The sequence below is a fragment of the Rousettus aegyptiacus genome, unplaced genomic scaffold (genome assembly GCF_014176215.1).
Source record: "Rousettus aegyptiacus isolate mRouAeg1 unplaced genomic scaffold, mRouAeg1.p scaffold_m13_p_16, whole genome shotgun sequence".
Lineage (NCBI taxonomy): Eukaryota > Metazoa > Chordata > Mammalia > Chiroptera > Pteropodidae > Rousettus > Rousettus aegyptiacus.
In genome coordinates this window covers 35148904-35174385 of record NW_023416291.1, presented here as the reverse complement: position 1 = coordinate 35174385, position 25482 = coordinate 35148904, and the positions used below count along the sequence as shown (strand labels likewise).

The following is a 25482-nucleotide window of genomic DNA, read 5'->3' as shown; positions in this document are numbered from 1 at the left end:
GGAAACTAGTATCGCTGCTTTACGTATGGACCACTTATGTATATTTTTATGTCAGTTCTATACATATCTCTCCCTTATATATGCAGTAGGTATACTATTGATGTGAACATCATTGCTGAAGTCACACAGACAAGCAGGATTGTTTAAAATAGTGCAATGGGGCTGAAAACTCTCAGATCATCCCAATAGGGTTTCTCTATGATACATCCAGTTACTGGAAACATTTCTAAATCAGCAGGAGTCATTTTGATAAACTCACAGTTTCCCTTTTTGCTCCCTGCAATTGACTTTGATTCTGTGAGATGGGATGGTACTTATTGATGATCCTGAAAAAGTAGGATACTGAATGTATTAACAGACTATCAGGACAGTTTCCAACTGCCCTACTTTAACATAAAAGAATGCACACCAAATGCACATGATTCCTGGGTGGGTCTGAGACCTGGTGTCTGTGCACCCTCTCATACTGTGTGTACCTGCATGATGCACCTATAGTTTGCTATGTACTCCAGGTCCAATAAACCAGGGTACCTAGCAAACTATAGGTGCATCACACAGGTACACTCGAAGGTGATAGTGGTACAGCCCTGGCCCTCAAGGCTCTCACTGATGATGTGAGTGAAAAACAGTTAAGAATGAGAATGATTTGTACAGTGATAAAGGTTTACACCAATGGCTTATGGGCAGTGAGAACAAGAGCAACCTATTGCCCTGGGGGACTTTTTAAAGATAAGCGAGAACATGATGGAGAGACAGACATCCTGCAAAGGCACATGGAGGCAGACAAACATAAAGGTCTGTGGTGTGCTAGGGGAGAAGCTAATGAGGGGAGTGAGGGCTAGAGCAGCAGGCTGGGTGCCAACGTGAAGGGCCCTGTGTTTGTTTCATCCTTGTTCTCTAGTGACAACTTGAGGCCTGGCCCTGCCACTTATTAACAGTGTGATGACTGACCTGAGTAAAGTGATGTAACTTCTGAGCTTCCCTGATACCACAAAGTGGAGGAACCAGGGAGAGCTGGCTTGATGGGGCTGAATATGTCGACCTGGAGGCATCTCCAGGGCTTGTGCGGAGAGATGCACAGAATGCGAGGATACAGGGCCAGGTGATCTGAGAGACAGTTGGAAGTGGCCACGACTTGGAAATCATTAATTGTTGGGTGGAGATGAAGGCCTGGTTGTGGTTGGAGCTTGTGGGGACAGAAGCTGGTTTGGAACAGGTAAGAAGAAGGGATCTGGAGAGCAGAGTCCTTTCTGAAGCACCAAGAAACTATGCCCTTGGGGTTTTGGTTTCTCACTGAGTGCCAGGTGACTAAAAACTGGGCCTGTGTGGGGCTCGCAGCCCTGACTGGGTGTCAGGAAGAACAAGCATGCTGGGAACAGGGCTACAAAGCCAAAGGTGCACTTCTTAAATCTTTGAAAATTTATTTTTTAACTCACTCTCTTCGTTGTAGAGTTCTTTGAGTTTTGACAAATGCAGAGTCAAGTGACTACCACCATGATCAAGATAATAGGAGATTCCATCACCCAAGAAACAAAAATACAGTTGACCCGTGAACAATGAGGGGTAGGGGTGTCAAGCACCCATGCAGTCAAAAATCCTCATGTAATTAAAGTGGGTCCTCCTTGTGCACAGATTCCCAACTGTGGATCAAAGATATTTATTCCCTCCCCCTATGTAGTCAGCTCTTCCCCTGGCCCCGGCAACTACTGCTCTAGCCCTCTGGTTTTGCCTTTTCCAGAATGGAATCATGCAGGATCTGGTTTCCTTCACTCAGCAAAGTGTTTCTGAGATTCATACAAGTTGCATGGATCAGTAGTACCTTTTTATTTCTGAATAGTATTCCATTGTGTGGTGTACCATAGTATCCACTATGACTTGAAGGACATCTGGATTCCAGTTTTTTATGGTTGTGAATAAAGCTGCTATAAACATTTGTGTATAGGTTTTTGTATGAACATGTCTTTCATTTATTTTGTGTGAAGACTAGGAATGGGATTGAGTCATATGGTAAGTGTACGTTTAACTATAAGAAACTGCCAGTCTGTTTTCCAAAGTGGCTATAACATTTTTACATTTCCATAAGCAATGAATGAAAGTTAAGGTTTCTCCACATCCTGATATTGTCTGTTTTGTTGTTGTTTGCTTGCTGTGTGTATGTGTGTTTTAAATTATAGTTGGCATAGAGTATTATATTAGTTTTAGGTGGTGTTTATGTTTTATTTTGTTTTTAGCCTTTATAAATGGGTAGTAGTATCTCAATTCTCATTGTAGTTAGGGAGTGGTATCTCGATGTGCTTTTAATTTGCCTTTCCCTAATAACTAATGATGTTTATTTGCCATCCATGTATCTTCTTTGATGTGTCTGTTCATATCTTTTTGCCGTTTTTTAAATTGAGTTGTTTGTTTTCTTATTGTTAGGTTTGGAGAGTTTAAAAAATATGTTCTGGATACAAGTCCTTTTTCAGATATGTACTTTGCAAATATTTCCTTCCAGTCTATGGATTATAATTTTCCTAGCAGTGTCTTTTGCAGAGCAAAGGTTTTTATATTTTGATGGTATCCAGTTTATTAGTTTCTTTAAAATGGATTGGGCTTTTGGTATGGTATCTAAGAAATCTTTGTCTCACCCAATGTGACAAAGATTTCCCCTGGAAATTTCCTATTTTTACATTTTAAACAGAAGTCAACATACTTTTTCTGTAAAGAGCCATATGGTAAATATTTTCAGCTTTGTGGGCCTAATGGTCTCTGTCACAACAACTCGACTCCATTGCCATAGCTCAAAAGCAGCCACAAACAATATGTAAACAAATGAGAGTAGCTGTGTGCCAATAAAACTTTATTTATAAAAACAGGCAGTGGGCCACCAGGCCATGGTTGGCCGACCACTGCTTTAGAAAGTTAACGTGTACAGTCACAGAGTACACCCTACAGGGTAATTATTGCCCAGTTCACCAATCTTGAAGGCAGAGTGAGGGAAAAGGCAGAGGAGATGCCTAACTCAGAATAAGTGTGAAGAGAGAGAGGGATAAAGAAAAAAAAAGCAAGAGAGAAGAGAAATATTTGAGTCACATTTGGAGCCAACTTCAATGTGCATTTTGAAAAATTTTGGTAGGCACTGCCAAGTTATCGTCCAAAAGGGTGGTATTGTGTCACACTCATATCAGTGGTGTATGAGGGTATCTCGCGCTTATCCTTACACTGGATTTATTCCATCTGACAGAAAGAAAGTAGCATCTTTTTTCATATTGTCTTCCTTATTCGTGAACTTGAGATTCTTTTCATGGTTTCTTAGCCATTTGAATTGCTGGCGTCTTTTAGTTACAGCTCATATTTTTTGTCCACTTCTCTGTTAGTCATATGTCATTTTTCCTTATTAATTTTTAGATGCTCCAAATGATGTTTTCTCAATTTCGGTGGTGGTATTTTGGGCTGGATAGTTTTTGGTGGTGGGTTTTTCCTGTGTTTTGTGAAATGTTTAACAGCATTCCTGGCCCGTACTCGCTAAATGCCAGTGGCAGTCCCCATCTTCCCCGCTAGCTGTGATACCCAGAAATGTCTCCAGACATTGCCTAGTGTCACTCAGGGTAAGAACCGCTAATCTAAGTAATATAATAACAAGTACAGTTGACCCTTAATAATTCAGGGGGCTGGGGATGCTGACTTCCCATGCAGTCAAAAATCCACATGTAAATATATAGTTGACCCTTGAGCAACACAGGTTTGAACTGCGTGGGTCCATTAAAGGCATTCCAAAACCTACAAGCTTTCAATCTCGTGTTAAGGTCAACTCTATTTCTCCCAGTCTGCTGCTTGTCTCTTTCTGATGCCTTTTGCCATACAGAAGTTTTTAATCTTATGAAGTCTTAACTTTCCAATCTTTTCTTTTATGGCTTTTGATACCAACCTACTTAATAAAGAGCAGGGAGTGTAGAAAATTTTCAAATAAGTAAAAGAAATGCTGGGCGATGAGACTAATGTTGTACGTTGTATATGGTCTGAAGCAAGTTCAGGAGTGGAAGGTAGAGAAGACCTTAATGTTTCCAGCCAGAAACAAGAAATCATGCCCAAATCCTCTCCTGGAGGTAAGGGGGACATCCCCATGCAGGCGATGTGTTCAGGTTTTTATGTAACCACTGCTAGGGCTGTTTTTAAAGGAAACTGAATGCTTCTGATAGTGGGCACAGGGTGTTCAAGCGTAAGAGCAGAGCTTGGGCTATAAGGGTCTGAAGAAGGGGTTAGGCTGTCCCCTGAGACCTCCTTGCTAGTGGGCAGCAAGGCCTTCTCTCGGTAATGATGGTTTTTGGGCCACGGGGGTGAGGGGATTTGTGAGTGCCTGCATATTTACAGGGAGGGACTTGGGACAGCTTAGATTAGACCTCCGCACAGCTGTGCTCATAAGTGAGCCCAGCGTGAGTTATGCTTTTGGAAAGAGTGGTCTTGGTGCTCTCAGCTGCACCAATCCAGACTCTACTCCAAAGCCATCACTGTACTTTGATGTTTGTCACTGGAGGTAAGGACTTCTGCAGGTGGGCTAAAGGCATTCTAAAGCCTGCAAGCTCTCAAGACCAACTTCCTCTAATTGCTAGAGAAACCCTAATCTTCCTGGCACAATCACCATGGCCTTTGAAAGACAGGGATGCCAGGCACCATTGCCTGCCTGTCCGAGGACAGACAGGGTGTCCAAGTTGGATATCGCAAGGCTTCTCAGCATACAGCTGCATTAGTAGTGCACGTGGAGACAAGAGAATGCAATCTGAAATTCTTTGGAACACTCTCGAGAGATAAGCCCAAACATTTTTCACAGGAGCTTGAATGACAGTGCTGAAATTGTATGTCTCTTTGAAACCTTCATAGTAAGTGGAGATGGTTGACCTTGGAGTTATTTTAATAGACTTTATTTTTTAAAACAGTTTTAGGTTTACAGAAAGATTACGAAGTACAGAGTTTTCATATACATCTCCTCCAACACAGTTTCTCCTATTAAATGACTCACATTAGTATGGTATTTTGTTATAATCGATGAACCGGTACTGATACATATTAGCTGAAGCCTGTAGTTGTTTTAAGATTCACTCTTGGTGTTGTACATTCCATGGGTTTAGACAAATGTAGAAAGACATGTATCCACCATTATAGTATCACATAGAATCACCTCACTGCCCTAAAAATCTGTGTTCTGCCTGTTCATCCCTGCCCCCCATCTCTCAGCAATCATTCATCTTTTTACTGTCTCCATAGTTTTGCCTTTTCTACAGCATCATATAATTGGTATCATACGATATATAGCTTTTCAAGCTCTTTCTTTCATTTAGCAACATACATTTAAAGTTCCTCCATGTCTCTATGGCTTTATAGCTCATTTCTTGTTATCCCTGAATGAGACTCCATTGTGTGATGTTTCTTTCTCCATTCACTTACTGGAGGACATCTTGGTTGCTCCTAGTTTGGGGGCAATTGTGCATGAAGCCCCTGTAAACATCTGTATGCAGGTTTTTGTATGGACATAAGTTGCAATTGTAGTGTTGAAGAGAATACTGTCTAGGTGCCAGTGTAGTCATTAGTTTTGCCTCACATTCTGTGATACGAATATTAGGAACTTAACTTCATTTTTTTTTTTCCCTGTAGATTTCTGAAAAATACAATGTCTAATGGTTATGAAGACCACATGGCCGAAGACTGCAGGGATGACATCGGGAGAACGAATTTAATCGTCAACTACCTGCCTCAGAACATGACCCAGGATGAGTTGCGAAGTCTGTTCAGCAGTATTGGTGAAGTCGAATCTGCAAAACTTATTCGGGATAAAGTCGCAGGTAAAGAAACCAAGACGTTTTTGTAAAGGGGATACTTGCGACCATCCTGCTAAGCACTATCTTCTTTGCCTGTGACTCTGCCATGTTCCTCAGTACAGAAGAGCTGCAGTTTTGCAGCGATGCCTCTGATGTTTCGTTTTTATCTCAAACCCCGCTTTGTCACTGCCCCCGTGTAATATTGAACATAGATTCCCAAAAGAGGGAAAATTCATCATCAGACAGAGAGCATGTCCTAAATAAAATGGTGGGAGGGGAAGAAAAATGAGGAAACACCAGGAACGGGGTCTACTCTGAGAACTGGAAGGGACCAAAGAAGGACAGCCTGGCCTGGCATGGGCCCACTTGTGGAAGGGACTCTGACCAGTCCCTTGCCCTAGGCTTCCTAGGTCCCCACACATGGCCAAGCCTGCAGCAGAACACTGAGTTCCCCATTGATAGCCCTTCATTACATTTGGGCCACCCTGAATGCTGTCACCCCATCCTCTTGAACATCTGAAATGTACTGAACTTGAACTCAGTGTGGGCAGTGGTTCAACAGGCTGGCTGTGGGGTTAGCAGGCCACTCAAAGCCCCACCTTCTACTTCTTCACATTGTGACCTCTAGCTTCAGTGTCCCCATCCATAGTGTGGAGGTGGTGGCACCTACTTCTTGATGCTACCTTCCTCGTAAGGGTTTGTGGAAGGCCCAGTACCTGGTAAGGCCCACCTTACAGAGCAGCCCTCATTCAGAGAACACGGTTTGAAGGATTTTGGAGAAAAACATGGAAAGATTAGGTCCTACAAAGCACTTCTGCCTGTTTTTTGTGCCCAGGGAGGAACAGTGTCAGGGAGCTCTCCCTCTCTTCCTCCCCTCCCCTACTCCCCTTCCACTTACTCTGCTCAGCTCTGGTGAGGTAAGGAATGGACGGTCCTCCCAGGAGGATTCTGGGTTGTGGAACTGTAATTCTCTACACTGAAAAGAAATTTTAAAGTAAACAACTTATTTTGCTTATGGAAATTAATCTTCAAATTTATATAAAAGCATAGTAACATATTGACCCCCATGTACCCATTGGCCTGCTGTGTCGACTCAGCAGTTGCTAGTGTCTGGAGGACGCAGTCCCAGGATGCCACCTGGAGGGGCTGGCGTTCACCAGACATTCACTAGAGTGGAGCGTGGGGCTCAGAGACTTAAGGACCCTTCTAATTCTGAGAGTTTGTGATTTAATAAATGTCTTCTAAATAGGAACTTCAGATAATATACAAATTGAACAGTGTTAGAATGTTCTAGAAGCCACTATCTTCTGTATCAGGAGAAATTCCTGAATGAGAGACCCTTTGTTGACAAGGGTTTTGAAATTCTCCTGTGCCACTATCTGTCTCCATTTACCTTCTGATGGAAGGGGATTTTCAGCCCCATTGATATTCCTCAGTGTTGCCTTCCTATCTTGGTTTGTGGTACTTGGCTTCTTTGTCTCTTCTCTTGTTGTGGTTTTCAAAGGAATGTGAGCTATGTTAGTAGGAACACCTAGATTTGGTGATATTAGCCTGGAGGGTAGAGAACTGGTTTTGAGAACCGTGAAAGCAGTAAAAGTGTACTTGAAAAGTTATTTCAATTCAGAGATAAACTTTTTCTTACCTTTAAGTGAGATAAGTGTAGTATACCAGAGTCATGGAGTTGATGGGCCTGGACTTGCATTTCAGCTCAGCACCTTGCTAGCAGTTCTTAAATTAAATGAATATAGCTTTATGAAAAACTTACTGCATGCTCACTCTTTTGTCACCAGTGTGAAAACTTCTTTGCTGTCCAGTTCAGTGCCCCTTTGTCTTTTTATTACACTGCTCTGGTTAAACCCCAGACATGGCTATGTTTTCGTCCAACTGCTTTTTCCCAGCCAGGCTCATGCTGCCCACCCCTGAGAGAGACAGGCGTGTCAAATCAGATCTCCAGCTGAGCTCAGCTTGCAATGAGAGCTCTCCCCATCCCCCACAACAACCATTTCAGTGCATTTCCCGTCCTCAGGCCCCCATCTTCTCAGCCGATGGCTGCCTCCTACTCTGCAGTGAAAATAACAGCCATCTCTACCTCCGTCCTGGATCCTATTCCTTCTCGGCACCCCAGGAACCTCAAGCTATGCACGTACCTACTTTTCTGGGTCTTCCCAAGATTACTCCTTCAGCATTCAGCATCCTCCAGTCTCTGGTCTTGTTTTTTTTGTTGTTGTTGTTGTTTTGTTTTGTTTTGTTTAAATCCGTGCTAAGATTCTCTAACTTCCTGTAGCTCAGGGTTTCTGTGCTTGACCACTATTGACATTTGAGATGAGATAATTCAAGTTTGGGGGTGGGGGCCATCCTGTGCATTGTAGGATGTTGATCAGCATTCCTGATCTCTACTCACTAGATGCCAGTGGCACTTTTCCCGAATTATGACAGTCAAAAAATGTCCCCAGACATCACCAAGTATTTCCTGGGAAGCAGAATCACTCAGGGTGGGAACCACTGTTCTAGCTATTGTCCTTCTGCTCCTGTTCACAGAGCCAGCAAATTGTCTCCTTTTCCTTCTAGAATCTTCTACTAACCACCCATCCTGGTTCTCACCCGCCTGAGGCCTTGCTCTGCCTTTCTTGCAGTCCCTTCCCAGCTGTTAACTTCATCAGTCCTCAGGGTTATTCCCAAGCCTCTTCTTCCTAAGTCTACGCTGTGCTGAGTCGATGCTCCTTACAGTTTAATTTCCCCTTTATTTTGTTACCTGTCTTTCAACCACAAAGCTCCCCTGAACTCCAGCCGCCTCAACCCTTCAAATTCAGTGTTTTCCAGACTGATCTTGACTCTCCCACCAGCCTACTGCTTGTTTCTCAGTATCCCCATCTTAATGGCTCTCTACTTTGTGGCTCTGGTTAGAAACCTAAGCATGACCTTTGACATCCAGAAGGCCCTTATCCTTCTGGATGGTTCCATTCCTTTTCCTCTATCTCCCCTGCCTTCATCCTAGACCAGGCCATGTCATCCTCTGTTTGCACTAGTGTTCTTGCCTCGTAACTGGCCACCATGCTCCCTCCAGACCATTTTTATCAAAGGAATCTTTAACATGCCATATGTCACCCTGTCACTCACCTGCTTTAAAACGCCTCAATTCCCAGGTCCCTTGCTTTAGGGTGCCTTCCCTGGCCCAACCTAGTTAGCTTTAGATGTTTCTCTTTGGGTTCCCATAGCAACCAGCAGACCTGGAGCATGGGTTTCCACACTGCACTGAAGTTGGAACTTTCTTGGCCATTAGGTCCATATAGTTCTCAGAGGCAGGGACTTTATTAATCTCTGTATCTCTGGAGGTAGCTACAATCTGTGAATAACTAAATGAATGGTCTGGGGAATGAGGGAGAATGTAGATCATCTGAACATGTATTCACCCAGCAAATTGTTGAGCGTCAACCATAGCCTAGTCCCTGGTGACAGGAGGAATAAGGGACAGGGTGGTAGGTTGGATGCTGAGAATGTTTCACATGGTGGCCTCAAGGTTCAGAATATGTCTGGCTTGCCAGGCCCTAGCCCCTATGTTGGGGACATGCATTTGTCACCGCCTGTTCCTTTCACAGTTGCTAGTTAGCTTTACTGCGCAGCCTTACCCTGCTCTCTGTCTTAGTGTCTGGTCCCTCTGCAGATGCCATATGGCCCATGGGGGACCAGGAGCCAGCCTCCACTCTCTTGGACCGTCCGTCATACTGGCCACTTGGTCCCTAGCCTCCAGCCCCACTTTACCCAACTCCGTCTCATTGCTCTGCACCTCTGGTCAGAAAAAAGCTAATACCCTGCCTGCAGCTCCCAGGTCTCCTGGGAACCTGTCCTCCTCATCCTAGCTTCTATGCCCCCACCTACCCACCTCTCAGGCCAGACAGAACTGCTTGTCATTTCCCAGACATGCCCTCTTCTTGCGCTATTGTAATTTCACTAATGCCATTTCCCTCAATAGCAACACTCTTCCACACCTAACCAGCCTGACCACTTTTTTTTTTTTAATGAGAATCACCTTTGTTCCTTATAGAAAAGAATTTCTTGTGAGACAGGCAGGAAGAAAAGTTTAGATTATCCATAATCCCAACTTTTGTGGTTCATGTCCTTCCAGACTTTTTTCTTTACATATTTTTAATTGTAAGTAATTGTGTGATTTTACAAAAATGAGCTCACAGCACCTGCTCTGTCTGGGAAACTTTTCTTCCTGTATCTGTGACTATTTTTCCCTGTCATTGAACATAGCTATTTCATCATTATAATGGTTACATAGTATTCTTGTGTATGGAAGTTCTGGGTTTACAACAGGTTACTGTAACTGTTTTTCCATATTTATAAGCCTCACCAAGGTAAATATCTTAGCACAAATCTTTGCTCACTGGTTGTTTTCAGAGAAAGCCTTCCTAGAAGTGAACCAACAGGTGGGAGAGTATGTACAGTTGTCTCCCCCTTATCCGTGGTTTTGCTTTCCATGGTTTCAGTTTCCTGTGGTCAACTGCTGTCCAAAACTGTTAAATGGAAAACTTATTAAATTGTTTATTAAAATAAACAATTCATACATTTTAAATTGCACATCATTCTGAATTGTGTGATGAAATCTCTTGCCATTCAACTATCCTGCCCAGGACGTGAAACATTACTTTGTTCCTTGTATCCACACTGTATATGATCCCCTCCCATTAGTCATCAAGTAGCTGTCTTGGTTATCAGGTCGGCTGTCTCATCTGTCGTGGTATCACAGTGCTTGTGTTCAAGTGACCCTTATTTTACTTAATTAAGGCCCCAAAACACAAGAGTAGTGATGGGGGCAATTCAGATGTGCCAAAGAGAAGACGTAAAGTGCTTCCTTCCAGTGAACAGGTATGTATATATAGGGAAAAAAAAAAAGCAGCATATGTAGGGTTCAGTACTATCCATGGTTTTAGGCATTCATGGGGGGTCTTGGAACATATCCCGTGAGGATAAGGATAGAACAATTGTACTTTCTAAAAGCCCTTGATCCATACTGCCAACTCACCCTCTGGAGAGGTCCATTTTACTCCCTTCCTTCCTCACCTTGCCATCCCCTGGGTGGGGCAGGGCTTCTCATCTTTGCCAGCCTAAGCGAAAAATAACATCTGATCTTGATGGTAATTTGCATTTCTAGGAAAGTTTATCTGTTTTCACATACTTAGTGGCTGTTTGTACTCTTGTATAAAATATTCTTGCCTTTTGCTCATTTCCTTTCTTTTATGGACATTTGCTATTTTTTACTTATTTCATGATTAGTTTACTCATCCCCCTAAGACCCAGTCTTGCTCTCTCAGTGAAGTCTTTCCTTGAGCCCCCATGGACCTTTAAAGGAAGAGCTTGACTGCACCCACCCACTCATGTTGGAGGGGAAGCCTTGTCCACACTGCGCTCACCTCCCTCAGCCATGCACCCCATGTCAATTTGAGAAGCACTGAGAGTTTAAAACAGGATATCTGGCAGCTCTGGTCTGCAAACATAAGATGAAATGCTATGGAATTGTCTCTTGGTTTTAACCCTTGCCTAGAGAGAGGAAATAGGTTTGGAAATGGAAGAACACTGGCCAGGGGTTGCCCATCACGGAGGCAGCCTTACTTTCCTCCAGGCAGTGGCTCATGGGGCACTGGCCCCTGACTGGCAGCAGCACCTGACTACACTGGGGAGAACCCCAAGTCTCAGGCTCCACCCAGGCCCACTGAATCAGCCAGGCCAGGTGTTTGAACATCTGTGGTTTAACCTTCCTAGGGGAAGAGCAGTGCTGGGACTGCTGGTAAGTTAGAGATCAGAGCTGAAAATCACTGGCCTGTGGCCAGAATGGCAGTGGGAACATGCTTCTTACAATTTGGGGATGTGAGAACTGGCGGGGTTGCTGGCCTTCGGGACATCTCTTGACCTCAGACTCAGGGTTTATTTAATGCTTTATTCCTGTCCCTTCTTCCTTTCTCTTTCTTTCCCTCATCTTTCACTCCCTCCTCTCTTTACCACATCTCCCCTCTGGGGGCTCTGGTGGCCCCTGCATCCCAGCCCTGAACTCCAGGCAGGCCCTGCCCTCCTCAAACCCCAGCAGCCCGTGCAGGATCCTTGTCCTGCTGAGCTCTGCCACCGAGCACCCCTGCTCCCTACCAGACCTCGGGCTTTCCTCACTCGGAGCTGGTGTTCTGTCACCCTAAAGGCCGAAGGGACAACACTTGACCTGCCTTCGCAGCACGGAATCTAGCAGATTCACTGGCCCTAGGAGGCAGGAGAGTCACTTGTAAGGAGCTTGCAAGTGTAGGTCCTCACGCCTGCCCAACATCCTGGGTCCCCAGGCTGTGGAGGGTCCTTGGGAGCTGTGTCATTATCTGGATGACTCGTAGACCTTCTTAGAGAAACAGAAATTTAGGGGCTCTTTGGGAAGTGAGGATCTTCCCCTAGGCACCTAGACTCCTCGTATAATTGCGAGGATCCCCGCTTTCTGGGGCTCCCCACCTGCACTTCCAACATCAGCTCTCAACCTGGGCATGTTGGAATCCTGGAGAGCTTTCAGAACTACTGAAGCCACCCTACCCCCATTCCATGTCGTTGCTCTGGGAGGTGGCCTGAGCAGTGGTCTTGTTTGGAAGCCACCCTGGTGATCCTTATGGGCAGCCAAAACCAAGAGTGATTGGTCTACAGTAAAGGAGAGGGTGGAGGCAGTGCTCAGGCCTGTGTTAAGTACATTGGTCCACAGCCTCATCAGCGGGGTCAAAGCCAGGGCTCCCCTTGTTTCCCCCCTCCCCTGCCTTCTGTCCTGCTGCAAACAAGTGCCCACCGGATAAGGTAGAACAGACTGAGGAGACAAAGCCAGTCCCAGGGATGGAAGTATGCAGAGATTCCCACCCACAGCCCTAGCCCCCAGAAGGCCCAACCAGCCGTCCTTGCAGGGGAGCTCTCCCTGGTGCTTTACACCCCACCCCTCCACCCCCAGGGCTCCTTCCTGCATCAGCCCATCCACAGGTCTTCTCAGTGGGTCTTCCTTCCACCTGCACCTCTCAGATGCATACCGCCCTCGTCTCACCTGGTCAAGCTCACAGACACCCACAGGGGCATGGCCGCTCTCTACCCAGCAGCCATCTCTGGCCCATTCCCACATCTCATTTTGTTCAGCCGTGCTGGCTGCCTTTAATTTCCTGGAATATACCAGACATCTCTGCCTCAGAGACTTGGTGCTTGCTCTTCTCTCTGGAATGCGCGCCCCCAGCCATTTCGAGGTCTTGCTTCAGATTTCACCTCAAAGGGTGCTTCTGGCCGTACTGTGGGCCCATCCCGTGCATCTCTCTCACACCACAGGATTCTCCTTGTAGCACCTGTGCAATGTCTTTGTTCGTTCCTTTCATGCTGGTTTGTTTTCCAATTTACCCACTGGAATGTGAATTTCATTAAGGTAGGAACTTCCTCCTTTGTGATCATCATCAAACCCCCTGGCCAGCCTGGCCCAGAGTCTGACACATACCAGGTACTCCGTTAACACACGTGGGTGATTGAAGACGGGAGTGAGGGCAGGACCAGGGAAGGGAGGCAGTGGCCATCTGAGGTATGCAGCTTCCTAGGTGCATTGGCAGGTGCGGGCACCCAAAGTGGTCAAAGAGGCCACCCAGAAAGAGTATGACAGAAACAAAGAACAAAGGCAGAACCCTGGGGACCATCTTCGTGAAATGAACAGAGGACAAGCCTAAGGAGGGACAGCTGGGGAGAAAGAAAGCCTGGCATTGTTGTCACATCCTGGAGGAGGCGGCACCTCAAGCTGGTCAGCACAAGGCACTGCAGAGAGCTCAAAGAGCTGCATCTTGAAACTGGTATGGCACCTGAGGGTCATGGATGGCCTTGGTGACCACATCGGGGAGCCATCTAAGGCCACTGGGCGCTGGGACAGGGCAATACCCATGTTTATAGCTGAGCCAGCTACAGCTGAAGATACAGGAATGGCTTGGAGTTAGTCCTCTTGAGGGTCCGACTTTTCCAGCAATGTTTAGGCGACCTGAGGCACCAGCAGCCAAGAAGAGGGGGGCCCAGGGTTGGGATTGGCCCTATGGGAGGAGCAGAAAGACAAGACCTGAATGCAGATGGTGCCATTAGATAAAGGCGGAGGGGCCCGTAAGAGGCTGGGCTACTTGGTGTGAGCACAGTGAGGGATGGATGGAGTGGGGTTGAGGAGCAGGTGTTTGGGGATAAAAATCCCAGCCAGGCTGGAGTTTGGTCAGAAATCTATACCACAGACCTGCATTTTTAGCTCTCACATTTGTGGTCTGGACTATTTACACGAACCTTTAAATCCCCAACTGGAGCTGATCATAGTTTTCTGAGCTGTGAGTGACTCCTGCTAGATGGGCCTGGGCCCCACAACCCTGCTCCCTGGTGTTCTTACTGTCCAGAGGGTTCAGGAGCTAAGTTTCTGAGACCTGTGGGTTTTGTCAGAAATATGGTTCTAGAGGGTCAGGTTTTGTTTTTGTTTCTTCAAAAATGAAAGTGGCCACACAGAATTGCAAATAATTTATATTGCTACTCTGCCCTGAGGGAGGGAGGGTGGAATTCCTCCAGGTACTCCATAAGTGTGGGCTGTACTGTGACTTCCTTTACAGTATGGAGAGGAGGGGCAGGCAGTGACCTTACAGTGGAGAAGAAACCTGCCAAACCAGCTTCCTTGGCCAGGGGATCCGGGTCAACATCACCAGTGATAAGTCACATTACAGCATGCACCCCCGATACATTGTCATGAGAAGGGCACGACACTCTGTGATCTTTCTCCCAAAACTCACAACCCCAACCCAACCATGAGAAAAAACACCTGACAGACCCAGAGTGAGGAGGATTCTACTACATCCCTGTCAAGGTCATTATAAGCAAGGAAACTGTCAAGGTCATTATGAGCAAGGAAAGCCCGAGTAACTGTCCCAGTCAAGAGTAACCTAAGTTGACTAATGATGAAGTGTCACATGGGATCCTGGACGGCATCCTGGGACAGAAAAGAACATTAGGAGCAAACTAAGGGAATTGAAATCAAATGTGGACTGCAGTTAATGTGTCACTACTGGTTTATGACCTGTAACAAACATTCCATCCATCCTAGTGTAAGATGGTTCTAATGGGAAACAGTGTCTGGGAACTCTGTACTGTCTTCATAATTTTTCTTTAAATTTAAAAAGTAAAGATTAGTGGTTGTTTTGTTTTTGTTTTTTAAAGTGGCAGAACTGGGTTAGGCTATCTGCCTGGTTCTAGGTCTCATTATCACTGAGATGGACCTGGGTTCCCCTGGCACTGTGGGCTCAATGAGCCTTCATGTGGCTCAAGGCCTGATCATGTTTTTTATCTGCTCACTGTCACCCTCCATCAATGGGAGGAGCGTAGCAAAGTTTGGTGAGGGTGGGCCTTTGTCTCACGCACAGCTCTGTCTCTGCCCAGAGCAGTGCCTGGCATGCACAGGTACCCCTGTCATGGCACGTGCCTGGCTCAGACACAGGCACATTGGTGGTTCTTCCTCTGCGCTGGTGGCGTCAGGCTCCCCCCACATCTCACCCTCAGCCTTTGCGCCTCTCTGGCCTTTTGGGAACCCGCAGCCCTTCATCTGCTATGTCAAGTCCCTCCTGGGTATCCAGTTGTTGGTTGCTTCCATTACTCCTAAAACTTTCACAAAGGAAGGGTAGGGATATGCTACGTTGATTTTCTTTGGGAATAACTTGAGTTTTTGCATCCTTTACGACTCCCCCAGACTTCAGCTGATGCTGCCATCACAGTGGAAGCTACTGCTGATGGGGGCCCTGGCAGCTCAGCCGGGGGCAAGGGCTGGGAAGGGAGGATGGGGGATGGGGCTGCCTGGCGGTGTCAGCCTCTCCTTGTGCTTGCTTCCCAGCTGGGTCACAGGTTGAAGAAAGTAAGGGGAACTGACGCTGGGTGGCGCCAGAGCCTAGCAAGCCTTCAAGCGTTGGGGACTGAAGTGGAGAAACACCTGGACGCAGATAGCTGCTGGTGGTCATCAGTTATCTCCATCCACCTGTGTGCCACTCGTGACCATCATCCCCCCTTTCCCAGACCCAGGCCCCTCAGAACCTTCACAGTGGCTGCCACCAGTGGGACCAATCATTGTTATTGCTTTGGTGATGGCTTCCCCAGATGTAGTCAGCAGGCTTCTTTTTAAATAACTTTTTAATTATAAGTAACATTTGTTCTTTGCAGAAAATCTACAAGTTTTCAAAGAAATATAAGTAAAAAACCATTCATATAGATTATAACCATCGATCTCTAACGCCACTTCTCTGAGACCCTAGTTCCCGTGTATTTTCTGCCTTGGACCGTGTCCTTTTGAGCCCAGTCAGACAGCTCTGTTCATATGCCCTGGCTCTCTCTTGGTCTCTCTCAGTTGATTTACTAGTGTGTGTGTGTTCTCCCACAGGACACAGCTTGGGCTATGGCTTTGTGAACTACGTGACTGCAAAGGATGCGGAGAGAGCAATAAACACATTGAATGGCCTGCGGCTCCAGTCCAAAACCATTAAGGTAAAGAGTGGTGAGCACCCCCTCCTTCTTTCCTGTCCCTGGCAGTGTGTGTCAAGCCCCCCTTATTTCACCGTCACTGTCAAGGGCACCGTTAGCACGCTGTACTTCCGGGGCATCTGGAGAGCCTCCTGTCTGCTCAGAGTTGAGGCATTGCAAGTCAGATGTGTATTGGGTGGTGACTGTCCTAGGCCATATACCATGGCTCATGGCTTTCCTCAGCCCCATCAGTAAAAGGAGGGTTCCCATGAAGGGCACATACACAGAGGCAACCCCCTCCCTGGCACAGGGTGTCGCTAGGTGCACTGGCTTGTAAGTAGCCTCCTCCGCAGGCCCCCTGCCTATCTCATCTACCTGATATGACATTCCCATCCTCATGCAGCCCCCATTCCCACGTCCTGCCCTCCTGCTTGCTCCTGGCTTATTGCAGTGGCGGCGGCAACGGTGCCCTTCCTGCCTCCTCATAGCCAGTTCATCCAGCATTCATTGAGCACCTACTGAGTTCCAGACAGTGAACAGATTAAACAAATTTCGGGCCCTCATGGAGCCTCATAGAGCTATGTGTTCTTGGCACACAGAACCACCTGCCCTTCCTGGCAGGCCTGAGCATTGTGGTGAGAACATACCCATTGTCATGCTCTCATGTTACCCGATGACACCAAGAGGTCATGTTTGCATCTATGTTATGATCTCAGGCTCCTCATCACATCAGTTTTGTGACCCTCAGAGAGAAAGTTCTGCACAGGTCCCAGTCCCCACGTTCTAGAGCACGTGGTTCTCTTGCTTTCTCCCCCTCCATCTCCCAGCCTCCTGACCCAATCCTGACTCTCAAGTGTGACTGAGTCCCATTCCTTAGATTGCTTCTTTGTGGGCAGAAGGGCTTCCTCCCAGATGGCCTTCCCAATAGTAGTGTGGCCTTGGTCTTGTGCCTCTTTCTGGCCTGAAGGGTCCATACAGCTGTCACCTCGACCTGGGAAAGCACCACAGACCTTCCCTTTTCATCAGTCCCTGTAGCTTCCCCTCACCACCTCTAGCGCACGCATAGTGCCATTTTATCTAAGCCACTGCAAAAGTTCCTTTCAGGCTTTGAGTGTGCAAAACATGAGCCCAAATGGCCTGGAATCATTTAGTATTGAACAGTTGCGTGTGGAACCCAGGGCTCTGCCAGCACTCGTGGGCCCCATCTGGGCTCCTGGGCAAGCTTGCCTGTTGGTGTCAAACCCAGCAGCACTCCGCTTTCTTGTGCACCAGCCCTTGAGCTCCTCACAGGTGGGACCTGGTTTTGTTCCTAGCCTGGCTCATCGTCCAGAGAAGCATAGGCTGTGGTAGGAGGACAGGCAGCAGGGTTGGGTCCCTGCCCTGCCACCAACCAGCTGTAGGCCCTTAGTCATCATCATTTTGTAAAACAGAAATAATGTTTCTCACACTGGGATGTGAGGGCCAGGTGAGAAAATGCTGCCGGAGTCACCTCACTGCCCGGCCTGTGGGGAGCTGCCAGCATGTGCTGCTGTAGGTGATGAGCATTTGCCTGATCTCCTTCCATAGGTTGCCTTTTTCTTATCCCAAATGTGACACCCTCACTTGATGCTTTGGCCACACACCTGCCCTAACCCTGGAAAGCGGTTTTGTTTTGAAGGTGTCATATGCTCGCCCAAGTTCAGAGGTCATCAAAGATGCCAACTTGTACATCAGCGGGCTCCCCAGGACCATGACCCAGAAGGATGTAGAGGACATGTTCTCTCGGTTTGGGCGCATCATCAACTCCCGGGTCCTTGTGGACCAGACCACAGGTATGGCTGGGAGCCTTGGACACACAGCGAGGTTTTCCTCTAGGAAAGACAGATCATGTTTGATTTTAAATGTCATTAGTTATTCCACCAAAATGAGATGACATTGGCGGTTTTGAGGCTGAGGTGGTAAAGTGGCATGAAAGCAGATCCCGTGTCAGACTGACAGTATGTGGTGAAAACAGGACATTTTGGCACCTTCCCTTAGGCACCCAAATGTCCTGGCTTGGCCTATGAATGGGGTATAAGGATTTGCTGCTGCTCTAATTGCAGGCAAACAGTGTGCAATGTGACAGTCTACTTGTAGTCCAGAGTCATTTTTTATGGGCCCAGTGCTACAAGGGTGATTGTTTCTGATTATTTAGATGCCCCACATGGGTAGCATATCCAGAGATCACAGAGCTCAAAGCCAGTGAATTCATTGACCATCCATCCCAGCCCCTCTCAGGTCACTTCCGTTCAGGATATTAGCCGCATAGGCTCTGAGCCTTGCACAAAGCAGTTAGATGGAGCCAAGGTGATGATCCACATGCACCCCTGGAAGCAGCCCCAGGCAAGCAAGCAAGCAGCAGGAGGCTGGGGTCCAGGCCTGGCTGTGTGGCCCGAATGCCTTGCTGGCCTGAGTACTGGAGTTGGAACATGCCCTGCCAAGTCTTGTGCATGGCTTTGGGGAGGAGTGGCATGGGCCACACCCACTTTAGGGCTCCTCACTTCTCGCCAGGAGTTGGGAATCTTTTAAGACTAGAAAGGGAACTTTTTGCCCACGGAGGTCAGTGATGTCAGTGGAATTATCTGCAGTTGATTTTTACGTTCTTCCATTACAGAGGTCACCAACCCCTTGGCTGTGGTATTAAAACTGATCATAGGATGTCGTAGCTCTGAGGTTACCTCCCCTCTGTAGAGCAGGCTTCAGAGAGCAGATGGGTGAGGTCACACATTTTCCCACACTCCCCCTGAGCTGTGTGCTTTGGGGCAAATAGCTGTATCATCTGCTCTCCCTTCTCCTGCCCCAGCTTTGGAATCTCAGATTGGCACCTGCTGGGGCCTGGCCTTGAAAGGAATGGACAGCTTGTACTTGCCAGAGGCCCGAGGAGAAGGGACTTCCGGAGTGTTGTCTGGAAGCTCAGGACACTGGCATTTTATGAGAGCTCTGGGTGTCCCTGGAGCCTGGCACAGACACCTGTTCCAATACTGGACTGTACTGGAGGGACATGGGCCCTGCCCCACCCATACCACCTCTTTCATTCTGCGCCTTTGCTCTGGGCTCAGGGGGACACAGGGTGAGGACACCATTGACTTGGTATAAACGCTGCTGGCCAACACCAGAATAGCTTCCTGTGGTTTCTAAAGCGCCTGTTACTTACCTTTAAATGCCAGTTGAGAGAGAATGGTGTGGTCCAACAGTCGGTGCACGTGTTTATGCCCAGTCGCACCTGCATAGGAGTATCTGGGCTGCTGGGGGACCCAGAGTGGGTAATTGTGTTAGCCCACGTTCTTCCTCCATGGCCCTGTTTTCCTCAATCATACCATGACTGCTTTGCCTCTCCTGATCTCTGTCCAGCTCTCTGGAATTGGAGCCCATCCACCTTGAGATCTCAACCCCTGCCACCTAGCTTTTGTGCCCACCACCTGAAGGGAGGTCACTTCCGTAGACAGCTCCCCTCAGGCATTTGCTGGGGATTTTGCCTTCTTTCACTCTGCAAGGCTTCTGCTCTGAGAGTGTTAAGGGTACCTCAGGGTTGCCTCCAGGCTCAGCCGTGACCTCATGGTGGTGCACAGGACCCTCAGTCTGTCTCAGGCCTCCCTGCCAGCCTCTGCCACTTCAGCAAAGGGACTGACGCCACCAGCCCATACCTCTGTCTGTCTTGGAATCCTTGCAGAACAGGGGAGAGGTGGAGGGAATAGAGTGAGGAGATGGCGGGGGGTGGCAGGAGCTCTCTCCCCGAACCCTGCTTCTTGACCTCAGGTGTAGAATTAAAGTAGAAAGGTGAGGCCTGCAGGGCTGTGGGTTCCCCTTCCTTATGCTCCAGAGGAGGCCACCTACCCAGGGCCCCTTTGCTGGAACCCCATGGAGTCCATGGGAGCCTATGGGAGGCCGGGGTGGAGAATGGCGTCGCAGACAGGTTCACACGTTGGGGTTGCCTTCATATAAGATGTTTTTTATTGTTAAAGAAATGGGAAAGCTCTCAAGGAACCATAACCAAACTTGGGATCCTGAGCTGACAGAAATTTTAAAAATTAAAAAATTTTTTTTGCTCCTTTATCCATTTTAATTGTGGACTTTGTAGTTTACTCATCTGGAGAGTATGCCATTTATTGCTCTCTGCTCTTAATTCTAAAAAACACAAAAGGAAACAAAACACAGCCATCTTCAAAAAGTGTACATTCACCAAGTAGTTTAGTGAATTTATGTTCTGTCATGTTAAATAACATTCTTTTTCTCTCTCTCGGGTTTTCTTCATTGCACTTGGGCAGTTTTTATTTGAAAGTCATTTTACAAAACCAAACAGGGAAACCACACTTGCACACACTTCTCTGCTTGATCGTGAGTTCTTTATAAATAGAACGAAACCGTCTCCTTGCAAGCAGCGTCCTATAGGAGCCAGCCAACTCCAGCTTTCAGTCATATTTGCCTAAAGTTAGATTTTCCATCTGTCTTAGCTGTTGTTTGTGCCATTTAAGAGTGAATAAAAACAGCGTTTTCAGTTGTTCTTCTGAACTGAACTTGAAAAATAAGCTCAGGTTTTAGAGTTTCCTGGCACACATGTGAATTGTTTGGTCTTATCTCACTAAATTAAGTGAGTGTCTCTGGCTGTGTGAATTTTAAATTTGTATTTAAAGAGCCATGGAGGAAACAAGGGCAGCCTCGAGGTTGCTAGGAGCCGCCACACAATCACCAGGGTATTGTCCTCAGGGTTGGGGGGCTGGCACGGGGAGCTTCCCAGTTGGAAGGTTGGGATGTGTGCTTTGAGGCCTGGCATAGGGTGTCCACGGTATTACAGTGGTAAACAATGAGGGGCCCTGGGTACCGTCTGTGGGCTAGAATGGGGCCTACGGTGTCACGTGCAAGTTAGACCCAAAAGGGATTCTAGGCCCAGAAAGGGTGACCGTGCCTTACAGTGACTCTTGCCTTTTCAGTACCCCACTTGATGTGTCTGAATTTCTCCACGCCCCTCTGTAGCCTCTGGTCCAGCCAAGAGACTCATGCTCCATGCCCTTTGTGGGGACAGTTGGTGGGGCCCTGTAGGAAATGGTGAGGAAAGGTGCTGGAATATGGGCACTGAATGGGGGGGCATCCAGTGTGCTCACGTAGCCAGTGGCCCAAAGTCCCAGGCTGTCCTGATTTGCTAATTATCATTCACTGAGTGCTGAAGGCCTTTGTCTAGAGAAGAGAATGAGACTTGTGACAGCCTATGACTGGCAGGTGAGATAAGAATGTCTAGGATAGGGCCATCTGATGCATCCACCCTACCAGCTATACCCATGACTCCAACCCAGTGATGTCACCCTCAGACTGGCCCTCGCCATCCCCTCTCCACTGGTCCATACTAGACCTTCACACTGACCCCCTGTTTTTTCTCCTCAGGAGGAAGCAGGCTCTTCCGGGGCTCCACGTTCTCTCTCCCCAGCCTCACTTCATTCCTTGAGTTCTTCAAGGGCCAAGTTCTCCTTACTGTCCCCCCAGACCCAAAATGTGGACAGATGGGAGGTGGGGGCAGCTGAGTCCTTTCCCATGTGGTTTACACAGGTCTCACAATTATGCCACCTGATTAGACACTGCCTTCAGCAATTGGGCTTGACTCTCAGGCAGCCTGGTCCCGGGGCCGCGTTCTTGCTCTGTCAGGGGACTCAGGGCTTACCTGCAGTTGCCTGGGTCTAGGTAGCAAGAAAAGGTACCCTCCTGAGGCAGTTGGAGGCCGTGATGGGGGGTCCCTGGCCCTTCCCACACAGGAATGGGACCAGGTACAAAGCCCATGGCAGGGAATTTTCGCTTACCAAGGCATCTATGGGGGGCTGTCAGCACTGGTGTGTGTGCCTCTGGCAGTTTTGGGGGAAAGAGGGAGGGGCTTCACTTGATTTTGAAGGCAGTTTGGGACCCACAGGACCTTAACAGTGGTGAGGGAGGTGATAGCGGCAGGAAAATGCTGTAGGGGTGAAGCTTGGTTACTGGGACTCCACGCCGCCCGGGGATGAAGGAGAAGCCTGAGTCTGTCACCACATAACCAAGGACTCTGTTAGGCCAGCTAGGAAGGTTGGAGGCTGCAAAGGCCCAGTGAGGCTATGAGGCCACTGTCGCTCTTTGCAGGCCCTCAGAGACACAGCTGGTCCTTGGGCGCATTAGCAGGGCATGGGAGGGAGGGCTCAGAGCCCAGGAAGAATTCCTCAGACCCAACCCTGGTTGCCACCCCCAGCACATCCAGGCACCCATGCTACAGTGGGCACCTGGTGTTGAAGTAATGATGGAAGATATAATTGCTTCTAATGTGGCTTCTTTTGAGATAGGTTTTCAGGGGTGTCTGTTTGGGATGTCTGTCAACCAAAATATCTTTTGGCACCAAGAAACTCAGAAGAAAGTCTGAAGCCTTAATTTTTTATTAGTCATTATTTTTTTAATTCATTCATTCGTTTCCATATTTAGGTTTAATTTTTGTTTTTCTCATTAACCAAGCGTCCACTTTGAACCACAGTACAGTGACTGACTTGACTTTTGCTTTTCAGTTTTAAAAATCCTTGCATTTTTTTCCCCCTAACTCCGTTTTTGTTGGTTTGTTAAAAAGGTTTGTCCAGAGGGGTTGCGTTTATCCGGTTTGACAAACGGTCGGAAGCAGAAGAGGCAATTACCAGTTTCAATGGTCATAAACCCCCAGGTTCCTCCGAGCCCATTACAGTGAAGTTCGCAGCTAATCCCAACCAGAACAAAAACGTGGCGCTGCTCTCCCAGCTGTACCACTCGCCAGCTAGACGGTTTGGAGGCCCGGTTCATCACCAGGCACAGAGATTCAGGTGGGTGAGGAGGGCAGCGCGCTCACCTGCCCACCCAGTCTCTTCCCACCACTGCCAGCTGTGCTTTTAGGGCTGTGCAGAGCCCCTCTGGCTGGGTTACCACACACACTGGAAAGCACAGGGCATGCCAGGCCGATCACCTCGGAAGGTTGCACTCAGTCATTTCATGTCTCCATGTCCCACCTCCATCACAAAGGTGTCTGTGTGGAAGCCATGTCTTTCCTCTGATTGTCATCTTTAATTGGAATCAAAATGATGGTGCAAACTACCTTGAGAGCGAGTGCATAGTGCTCCAGCATATAGTTTCTAGAGACAGTGACAGCAGGGTGGAGTCACGAATTTAACATATCATTCCACACCATGAGATAAAAGGTGCAGCCTTAAGTATGCTCAAGTGAGAGTTGATCACCTTCTAGAGTTTTTAAATGGAACTTTAGACATTGGATCAGCAGCCCTAAGGGGCAACCCTTCCTCATATACCTACTTTGTGGGGTTATTTTGGTATCTAAATACTATACACGTTCTGTTTAAAAGTCCTGTCCTAGAGGTGAATAGTTTTTCCACATTCTTTTGCCAGTCCATATTGAAAATGATTCTAGCTGCCAGGATCTAGTAGAACAGAAACAATTTGAGTCCGTTACTTAGACTCCCAAATTGGCTGTGTTAGCATTTCACAAATTACAGGAAACCTCATGTGGCATCCAGGCTTATCTCAGGGAGGTTAAGGGTTTTTCTTTGTAACTTTTCAGGTTTCCCATCTTTGTTTTAAACAGCGAGGTTGGGTAAAAGTGCACATCTCCCCAGAGGCCATTTAGCGATGTGCCGTGTCCACAGCCCAGTAACCCAGAGCCCTCAACTAGGTCAGGTTCAACACTGGCTCTTTCAGTTGAAAGACAAAGACAAGGGAAGTGTTTGTGGACAAAAGTGGGCTAAGTTCAGTTATGGAAGTCAGATAACAGTTCACCTCACTGCTATCGCATAGGAAGTGTAAACGGCATTGTTCACCGAGTTACAGATAGCTCTGGAAAACCAAGGAAAGCTGGAGGAGAAGGGTCCTTGGGCACAGAAACGGGGAGTAGAAAAGAAAAAGGAGACCAGAGGAGAACTGCTGGTCAGGTGCCATCAGAGAAAAGAATGGTGTAGGGGTTGAGGGGCATTTCCTGATGGTCATGATGAAAGAACCGCAGTTCCAATTAGCAGGGGAAAAAAACAACTTATAAGAATGAGAATCATGTAAGTAAAAGGCAGTAAAATATTGCCTCAGATTATTTGCAGTATAATAGCGACATAAAGAGTTAGATTAACATAATAATTCAGGCCCATATTTGGTACCCTACAAAACTTGGAGGAAATGAGGTCCTTTTAAAAGGCAGACCTCCTCATTCCAGCTCTCACTGAGACCTGCTGGGCTTAATATGCAGATACTTGGGTGTGTTTTCTCCTTTCAATGCTGTTGTGGTCTCACTGTCATTCCATACAGACAGGACCACTGACAAGCCACTTGAGTCATTTAACTAACTCAGACACCCTTGTGTGGTCTGTTTAAAATTCTTCTTTCAAAGTCAAAACTATGTCCAATAATATGTCTTGGGGGCTGGTCACGCTGCCTGGGGTCATGTCTGTCAAGAGAGTGCATCTGTGTAATGGCCCTTGAAGGCGCCTGATTTTACTTTGGAGCAGGTAATACTTCTCTCTTTGTATCACGTGGCTTCAGAGATGCTGTTTTATGCTCACATGTTCTTAAATTGACCCTAAGACCATGACTTTTTAATTGTGAACCATCTAGAGGGCTATGTGTCTTCAATAATAATTTTATCATTCCCCGTAATCCTTATTGCAGCAGTCACACATTGGTAGAAGGCTTACTTTGGATGTTACTAAAAGTATTGCTTTGGAAAGGGTCCTACCTTTTTGGTAAAGCTCAGTTCAGGCCCTGGCCCTTGTGGGACATTATGAGCCAGCAACGAAAGGCTGCCCAGAGCTCTAGGAAGGAACTCGCTTGTGCCGGGCAGGGGCCCTTCACAGGGATGTCCTGTAACCAGTCACTGTTTGGCTCCGAACCCTTAGACATGATGGGTCATGACCTGGGGAAAATATGAAATTTGGAAAAGAAGAGAAAAACATCCAGGCATCCCTCAACACCCTCACACCTCTCCCTCTCCCCTTCCCCCCTGCCCCACCCCACCCCCACCCTCCCACACATACACACATACAGAGTATGAGGAAAGCATTTTCTCCAGGGCATGTGGAGAAGCTCTCATCATATAAAATGTGGGACACACAGGAATAACTTACAGGATTCCCCTCCCCCATACAGTGGGAAGGATAGAGGGAGCTGCTGGTTGGAGGCCACCAATGGGCCATCCCTCTTTAAG

General features: G+C 47.4%; 1 protein-coding gene across 1 annotated transcript in view; it reads left to right on the top strand.

Moving 5' to 3' along the window:
- The window catches only part of ELAVL1 (ELAV like RNA binding protein 1), a 35894-nt gene that overhangs the window by 5213 nt on the left and 5199 nt on the right, over nt 1–25482 (top strand). Inside the window, exons 2-5 of the mRNA XM_016163127.2 lie at nt 5629–5816; nt 16216–16319; nt 17953–18106; nt 22882–23107. Coding sequence (XP_016018613.1) covers nt 5645–5816; nt 16216–16319; nt 17953–18106; nt 22882–23107 — 656 coding nt within the window. The 5' untranslated portion in view covers nt 5629–5644. The remainder of the gene's footprint in view (nt 1–5628; nt 5817–16215; nt 16320–17952; nt 18107–22881; nt 23108–25482) is intronic.